This window comes from Montipora capricornis, chromosome 1 (assembly GCF_036669925.1).
Source record: "Montipora capricornis isolate CH-2021 chromosome 1, ASM3666992v2, whole genome shotgun sequence".
In the NCBI taxonomy this organism is placed as follows: Eukaryota; Metazoa; Cnidaria; class Anthozoa; order Scleractinia; family Acroporidae; genus Montipora; species Montipora capricornis.
The window spans coordinates 46,826,733-46,835,980 of NC_090883.1; the positions used below are offsets into that span (position 1 = coordinate 46,826,733).

Here is a 9,248-nt window from a genome sequence, read left to right on the forward strand (position 1 = left end):
GTTTTGCTCAGTCTAGCAATTATTAATCGCGGAAAAGAGTTGGTAAACACTTTATGATAATCAAGATTTTTATGCAGACTGTCAATTTTGACGCACAAGTCGTCAAAGAATTAATTATTACCGGAGGGATTCTAGAATATCCCAAATTTGAACTTGTCATTTAAAAGTATTTGCATCCATTGTGAAGTTCGAAAGTGGAAAATCTTTTTTTTTTCGCTTTATTTGTAATAATTATTAATACTTGGATTGCTGAAAGGTATCCTGATACATGGTATTTCAACTGAAGCAATAATCTGTAATTTAAACCAATCAGAATTTTACTCAAAACTCTCTAGAGGCTTCCACTTGCCAGCATGACAAAGATTCTTTCTCTCTCTCTCTCACTCTCATCAGCCAGTTGCTGCACGAGTTCCTGATGTTCGAAAGCAAAAGGAAGAAAATCAGAAAAAGATAGATTTGGCCAGACGACTTGAGTTGGTAATGTCTGAATTATTAGAGGAATAATAATGCTTATTCAGGGCTGTCAAAAACTTTTTAAGTACGTGTCCCAATTTAGAAAGTAGACGTCTACTGTAATGCGAACGCCTAAAACACAAGCTTGCTCTAGGGGACTTGGGGGCATGCTTGCCCAGAAATTTTTGAAATTGATGTAGGTTCTTGGAAATGCTATTTTCAGCATTATCGAAGTCTACTGAGTAAGAATCCAGTGAAACAAATTTAAATCTGTAAGATTGCTGTAGAGCGATTTTCCCACATCATGATTTTGAGGACTGAAATCACAGAAATTGTGAGGGTTTTTTTCCAATACTCAGTCTATGCAAAAAATAATGAAAAGGCCCTTACCTTTGGCTTGTTCACTCAAACAATGCCCGCAATGCTTAGCATTGTCTGTCTCGGTTTTTTTGGGGCAGATGCCATTTCAGCAAGTGCAGAAGCCTGAGATACAGTGAAGTTAAAATATCGCAGGCGTTCTATGAGCTTTCGTTCATTTCGTGTGGATGGGTAAACTTGTTAAAAACATTTGAAATGCATCTTTACCTTAACTTGGTAAACTGAAGAGGATTTGCTACACCTACATTTTTTTTGAACTTCTCAAAGTTTTCAATTTTTGTTCAGTTATAAACTGCAAATTGAGATGAAAGGAACTGGCCAAAGATTGGTAAGTAGGCGGCCATTTTGGCCGGCTACTGGCCCTTTTTGACAGCCCTGTCATTACTGGCTCAATGCTACATCATAAGCAAAGGTTTCCTAAAGCATAAACAAGTAAAAATTAGCGATAAGAAAGAACAATGTTTCAGTGACATTGTGACAGCATTTTCAAGTTCAAATGCAATAGGATAAACTGTCATAAAATTTGCTCAAGATTAACATACTTCTTAAGTAAATATGCAATTTGCTTGAATTGAGTCTGACTGAACATTGACTGAGAGATGGTGTTAAGTTTCTAATTATCAGCATTTTGTGCACTAAACAATCAAATGTATTCATGCACTTCTTGAGAACAGAAAAATGACAAAAATTAAAATGGTGTCACAATGTCACCGAAACGTTCTTTCCTATCGCTAATTTTTACGTGCTTAATGCTACATCAGCAAAAGTAAAGCTGAGGACACACAGCTGTCATTCAACAAATGTTGAACAGTGTGTCATGCCATGTTAAATGTTGAAATATGCCATTCAACACGTTGACTGATGTTGAACGAAAATAGAGAATAGCTCTATTCCATTCAACACCTCTGTGCAACAAATGTTGCATGATGTTGAACCGTGTGTCATCTGCTTAAGGTTCAGCTGCCATTCATCTTTAGTGCATGGTTGCTGAGAAATTCCAATAATAACTTTTATTATTTTTTAAAACAGTGGACCAACAAAGATAAAACACATCCATATTTTCTTCAGTGTGTCTATCCGCGTCAATTGAACTTCCATTTAGCGCACACAAACTTAATTCTCGGGTCGACCCACATAAGATCTGTCGAACTTAATTGATTCAAACATCAATTTCTTCACAGGCTAAAGTGAAGGGAATTAAGCCAGGACATGAAAAGTTTGACGTTTTATCTGAGCCTTACTGTTTGACGCACATCTGTTGGAAAGAGTTGTTTTCTTAATCCCACACTTCTGTAACAGTTATCATCTGCTCCACGATCAATGGCCACCATACTAAAAAGGATTTTGTGAGGTTATATGGGCATGAACACACTCAAATGAACCCATGGAATTCACACCTGGCTAACCCATTTCATGTGTACACAGAATTTATTTTTTTTGTCGCCAGCTGATGGTGGTTTCTAATATTGTGTAGTTGCTAGCATGCCTAGCCAATAGCAGAGATGCGTGGGCTGAAAATCAGTGGCAAGCATTAGCTTCCTTAGTGACCTTATAACCTTGCTTTCTTCTCAATGAATATCCTAAATACAGTTGTAATTTGAGAGCAACAAAAACAGATTAGCAACCATCACTGATCCACATAGTCAGAAAGAGCACACCAAGCTTTGCAAAATCATCAAGTTTGGTGTCAATCGGGCACGTTTTGACTGAGATACAGCCATTTAAAAACGTCTAAATTACAAAGAAATGTTTAGGCATCCAGAGTTCCAGACACAGCATCCGGACGGCCATACTTTTCTTTGTAAATTTTGATGTTGTTTAATTTTGGGTCTATTTACACCAAGCTTGGGGATTTTGTAAGGCTTGGTGTGCACTTCCTGACTACATGGATCAATAGTTGCTAATTGCATAATTTACAGACTCGTACCTAGTCCTTTTCTGCTTGAAATCAGGCAATGCGTTGAGTTTGTTGGTTGTCTACTCTGCTGCAAGAAGGTTTTCTTGTGGTACTCTGGTTTTCCCCTCTTCTAAAAGACCAACTTATGATTTAATGTGAGTTAATTTGATTTCTGTGCTGTGTATACTGTCCCCAAGTAGTGTACCAGGGCTAAATACAGTTGGCACTTCAATAAAGTTTATGCAATAAAAATACTCTCATTTTCTCTGTTTAAGAGTCGTGCCCAAGTGAGATTACTAATATTCATTCCATTTGTGCGTTTTCTGGACAAGAATCCTCTTTTAAGCCCTGCAACAGCAAGGAATTTACGTACTTTACTGCAGCAATAATAGTTTTTACTATTGTCGCAGCCATTATAAGTTTATTGTTGTAGTACAGCAGTCAAGTACTTTGGTGACAATTTAAGTCACAAAGGGTGACAGAAAACTTCATAGTGTGAGACAGCATGTGGACATTTTTGCTGTTCTTTGTTTTTTTTTATTAGTCTTATTGATTAATTTATCTTTACTGTGAATAGGAACGTAAGCAAGAAGAAAAAAGGGAAAGGCAAATTAAGAGAAAAGAGGAGAGATTAAAGAGGAAAGAGTTAGAGAAGGAAGAAAAAGAGGTGAGCAAGCCAGGGTTGGCATGTTTTTTTCCCAAATGGGGGTTTTGAATCTAAATTTAGAGTAAGACAGCTTTTGGAAAAGCAGAGTTTTTCAATAATTTGAAAAGCGCTGCTTACCCCATTGGCCTCCAAAGGCCATCACCATTGACAAGTAAAATTGTCTAGCGATATAGTTAACAATAATAATATTATTGTGTACTCAACAAAATACCACGTTTCTGATTGGTCAATGATGAATGCATAAATAGGTTATAGAATGCAATGCAGAAGTTTGCTATGGACACAGAGGGATGCAGTGATTTTGTTTAGTATATAATAAATAAAAAGTCGTATAAAATTGCTTGTGCATTTCGTGAGTTATGGTCACTCGTGATGTTTTGAAAGTTCTCAGTTTGGGAACTTTTAAAACATCACTCGTTCCCTTAAATCATGAAATATATTCGCGTGCATACGATTTCCTATACATATGGTATACCATGATGGCTAATCCAATCAAAACTTTAGAATTGTATTATCCAATGATCTAGTTTTTAGTAAAAAGTAATTTGGAACGCCATGGACATGTAACTGTCTTATGATACCTCTGAAAATTGTTGTTTTCCTTATGTGCGGTGGTTATGTTCTCACATTCGGTTATTTGTTCACCATATTGGGTGATTTTGCCATGGTGCATGCATGTAGTGCTTACAATATACTCTTAATGTATGTTGCCAAGGGAAACAGTTTGTTTCGTTTTCCTGAGAGTCCTGATGTTTCCCGAGAGGAGGTCGCGCGCGGGAAACATCAGGACTCGAGGGAAAACAAAACTAACTAGTTTCCCGAGGGACCAGACATTAAGTGCTTTGTTATATATTTGGACTTTTCCTTCAACAATCGCAGCGAACCATCCGGAGCGGGCAACAACGGCGGAATTGTATCCCGGTCGGGATACATGTACATTTGAATTTGATCAGGGGCACGTGACCAAGAATCATCCAATGACAGTGCTCGTTTTGTTGCGTGAAAGGCTAGGTATATAACAACAACATTTGCATGCGGTTCTTAATTAAATCGTTATATTCAGTGCGTAATTGGCTGTGTTTGGGAAATGAATAACAATTATTCCACGAGCGTGCATTGGATATGAGATGGGAAATAGCCAACGAGGTGCGTAGCCCGAGAGTCTCGTTTCCAATCACACGTGAACGAGGCTTCGTAATGATCACAAGAAACGCACCGTACACAATTTCAGAAGCACCGTGTATCAAATAATTTACCGCACGCAATTGTTAACTTCCACATATAAACAAAGAGGCTCCATATACTGTATGATAACGGAAGCTCTGAACAAAGGAAAAAGCACAACATAAAAGGAGGTAAGCGCCGAAAATCACAAAGAGGGAACCGTTCATCACAGAGGAATTAACAACTACAATAGAACCTTTTTTACGAAATACAGCTAGGAAGTCGTATTTCGTTATTTACTGTATGGGAATGAGTGTCTGTAAATCACGTAATGCGGGAGCAAGTTCATCATACCATGTTTTATTTATCATGAATTCTAGTCAACAGAATTACACCATCGCTGTGTTTCCATAGCAACTTCTTTGTTGCACCCTTTTAATCCATTTGTATAATAAGCTCAATAATGCACGCATTTTGATTGGTTCTCGCCAATGATCTCGTAGAGGACAGACGATAGCTGACCTCGCCGTCAAAAACCTTTTAATTCCTCATCATACATGAAACAAATCGATTCCATGTTGCCGTTTGTCTGTTTAGTAATAGATCAGAGATGACGTCAAAATTTGGTAAACCGAGTGTTACTGATAAAATCTTCTGTTGACAGAGTAAAATCTAAAGTTTCCCTCTTAGGAGAGCAAGGGAAATGACAAATAGGGGAGTTTTTCAGTAGACTTGTTTCAATGGAAGTGATTGGCTCTGGCGAAGGGCTAACGCTGATTGATTTTTACCTGATTTTTAACTTCTTTCATAACAATAAGTTTCGTTTTTCAATCCCCACCGACTCAGTTTCTTCAAAAGGTAACCCCTTCATAACAGGAGGAGTTGAAGCTATTATTTTCTAATTACTAGTCCATTAGCTAAATATATTTAAGGTGGGTGCATTCGCAAAACCGCTATCGTTCACGAGAACACTTGACAAACACCTGGATCCCTTAGTGACAGTTTGGTGCATGAACAATGTGTTTTTTCGTCCCGTTTGCTAGAAAGAAGAGCAGAGGCTAAAGCTGTATAAAGAACAACGTCAAAAGGAAATGAGAGAGAATCTTAAACAGACAGATAAGGTAAGCTCACGATTTTGTATCAGAAATTGGAAAATATGAGGCAGTTGGACCGACTAGCAGTCGCAGTCACTGGAGCGTAGTCGAGTAGTATATCACGCTCGCCCCAGGCCTCAGGAGCGGACTCAGAAATTCCAGAAAAAGGAGGGCCGAAGAAATTGCGGCGAGAGCGCACCCCGTTCCCTCACCTACACATGCCCTCTGTCCGGAAAATTCACGTTAGTCATGATGTATTTGTAATAAGAAAAGCTATAAAACTGAACTAATCATTATCTAAAGTAAAACCGCCTGTTGCAAACTGTGCCTCTTGAAAGTCGGTTGGCTGCAGAGGCTCTTTAAATGGGTCAGTACGCAGCTATTACAACGGCTTTCGGGATTCGTTCAGAAAACAGTGGACACAAAGAACGATACAAAAAAAAACTGGACCGGAAATCTAAAAACAATAGAGCAGCGTCCTAAAGGGATCCAATGAAATTAGAGGTTGTAAAGAGCTGAGTCCTATCTCCTTTAAATACGGTGAAAAAAAGGGGGCCTCGCCCCTTTATATCCGCCCCTGTCAGTTGTTCGAAGGGTGGATAGCGCTATCCACTGGATAAGTAACTATCCAATTGATAACTCAATTGGTTTTGCTAATGTTTATCCGCTGGATAGTGATGTATCCGGTGGATGGCGTTATCAACCTTTTGAACAACGGAGGTCAGATGGTGAAATTTCACCGAGGCGCGGTATCTCGAATTATTGATGATTTTTTGAACGCGTTAGAATTTGTTGAAAATCGAGTAGCCGCTTCGTCCTTGTTTGCTCAATTGTACCACGTGATTTTCTGGCGGAAATATGGACTGTCAAAGAAAGAGTAACTTGATTCTCGCAGAGGATTTAAGTATTTGTCTCTTATACATGTAGTCACCTGAAAAATTCATGTGGCTCCAACGGGATTCGAACCCCTTGACCTCTGCGCTGCCGGTGCAATGCTCAACCAACTGGGCTGTGAAGCCACACTGTTGTGAGCTGTCATTCATCAAGTCCTTTCGCGCGATCATATGAACCTAACAAACTGACCAGCTCCCAACAGTTTGGGGCTTCATAGCTCAGTGGGTAGAGCATTACAGCGGCATCGCACAGATCATGAGGTCAAATCCCTTTGATGTCAACTGAATCTTTCAGGTATATATATATATATATAAGAGACAATTGCTTCAATTGTCTACATAAGCGCCAGGATTACTTCTTTCGTCTTTAACCCGCACATTCAAGTTAACATGCTTTCGTTTCATGAATATGGACTGTGCTTTCCAGAGCTGATTTTGGCCCTTGTATGACTCTCTCACTGAAAAAAAAAAAACAAACTGCAGTTGGCAAACGGTTTTTTTTCTTGTATTTCTCTCCCATCCAGAGAAATTGTCTTCAAAGAGTAGACTCTGTCAAGACAAGGTTATCTAGTGCCACAAAGGTCGCGAAGAAACTTGATACGCCTTCATCCACGCATAAAACATCCGTTAAAGTACCGAGTTTGCCGTTATTGACTATGCAGTACCTCTCCAGACAGCGATCTCAGTCGGAAGGTAGCGAAAGCGAGCCCCCTAGTCCACCCCCGTCAGTATGGAAGGTTCCGGTATACGTAGAGCCGAAGTGGAACCCTGGGAAACCCGAAGCCAAGGGCACTTCTAAAGAGATGCGGTTGAACAATGACGTAGTTTGCACGAAAGTTAAACCTCAGGCGCCCTTCAATCAGTTATACAACCCCGTGCATATGAACCAGTCGCTTCAAAAGAACCAGTTGATGAACCAATGCGCGGAGAAGAACCAAAATCCTGGCGAATTCAAGCCCTCATTTCACGCGGCTGAATTCACTAAAGTCAAAGAAATGGATAAACCAGATAATCGCCAGGTCAAGTTCACTCCCTATTCCAGTTTTTCCGGTTTGGACCTGCTGTCACAATTAAAGGAAGATTCCAGACAACCCGAATCAGAAGTGAGGCCTTATTCTTTGTTCGGTCCGGACGAACCAAATAGCACCATCTTTAGGTCTCCTCTGACCGGACACTAAGACGTGGACGATACAAAGTTTCGTTTCTTTAAATTGGGCTTGTTCTAAGACATATTTGCAAAGATATTAAATATATATTATGTATCCAGAGGTTTTGGTTTTGTTTCTGAAATAAAGACAACAGACATTTAGCTTAAAAAAAAAACAGTTCTTTCCTTCTCTGCATCCTTTGGTAGCACTCGGGTTTCCCTAGAGCATTTCTCTCACTCAGTCAGGAGAAGAGCTCTGGGGTCGAGATTCGTTCCCAGAGTGCTCTGCGACCTCGTGACCAAGAGAAACGGGAGTGGTCGGGGGGTCTCTGGGGACGAGCATGGCAAGCTGATTTAGCCGCCCACGAATAACCGTGCATACGGCGAGTGCTATTGAAATTTAAATTGACCAATCAGAATTCAGCGAGCGGGAAAATCTGTGCTATCCGACGTCACGTCAGTTGGTTACAATTAAAAGGCAAGACAATCGTTTAAAAGATTTTGTGGCAACTCTTTGTCAACGAACTTTGGCACCAAAACTGGGTTGCCGGCGAGCGGCATTTGTGCTTTTTATTCAGTATGATATTTTCAAGTGTAAGAAGACGTCAAAACTGTATTGATTAAGTATTTATTTGTGTTAACTTCACAAAAAAAAGACTTTGTTCGCGTCCTTTCGACAGGGTAGATCGACAACGTCGTTTGCGCACAGAAATGCAAAGTTTCCGATGAAAGGGAAAATGATAGACAGGATAGCACAGTTTTGACTGCAGCGCTTACTGCGGGCGCCGGTGCCGTATGCAAGGAAGCTGGCGCGGAGTGCAAGGTGGCCTCAATCCATTGCGCACTTGAATTGCGTGCGAGAGACCCTCACCGGACTATGCTCACGGTTTAAAATAATTTCCTCTGCATTTCATCTGTGAATGCTAAGAATCTCTAGTCTGTTAACCGTAGTCCCTTTTTAACATTCCTTGTTCATGAAGGACATTACGTAAAAGTATGATGTGGCCGTCTTGGTAGTAATGTCACCAAATTAGAAGGCTGAAGGTTTATGAGATTTCGTGAACAAACGGTTATACGTAAAAACGGATCGCCGAGTGCGAAAATGATGTCTACTCTGCGCGCGTAAAACGTCAGTTCCTTTGAGAACCGCGGTTTCGCCAATCGCGAACTCACCGCGCGGGGAAGAAATCCTGGTCGCTCTACCACGCACCTCCAAATTCGTGGAGTGAAAGTGAAGGTGAGCTGGCCGGGTAATCGATCGCCGTTGCGCAGTAAGATGAGCATGCGAGAAAACTTGAGGTACAAAAGAGGGAAAGACCTAAACAGAAGCAAAATCTGAGAGAACGTCTAAAGAAAAACGTTAATGCTTGACTTTCCTAGTTTGCCTCTAAGCGTTAGCTTTGCCGTCGGCAAAGGTCTATTTATAGTCTCAGTGACGTTAGAACAGGTTTGAAACTGCTATTCAGTTTTAAATTTATTGTTCCTTCCTTGATTACACCATACACGGTAAAAACGGAAATAAATATAAAGAGGGTGTAAACGCTAAAGATAAATT

The 9,248-nt window shown here is 40.2% G+C and overlaps 1 protein-coding gene across 2 annotated transcripts in view; it reads left to right on the forward strand.

Moving 5' to 3' along the window:
- LOC138046450 (putative uncharacterized protein DDB_G0271982) overlaps positions 1-7,869 on the forward strand; it is a 9,193-nt gene extending 1,324 nt beyond the window's left edge. For both annotated transcript variants that reach the window (XM_068893085.1, XM_068893093.1), the window contains exons 5-8: positions 394-477; positions 3,306-3,395; positions 5,603-5,680; positions 7,071-7,869. In XM_068893085.1, the coding sequence (XP_068749186.1) occupies positions 394-477; positions 3,306-3,395; positions 5,603-5,680; positions 7,071-7,724 (906 nt within the window). In that variant the 3' untranslated portion in view covers positions 7,725-7,869. The remainder of the gene's footprint in view (positions 1-393; positions 478-3,305; positions 3,396-5,602; positions 5,681-7,070) is intronic.
- Positions 7,870-9,248: the final 1,379 nt, after the last annotated feature.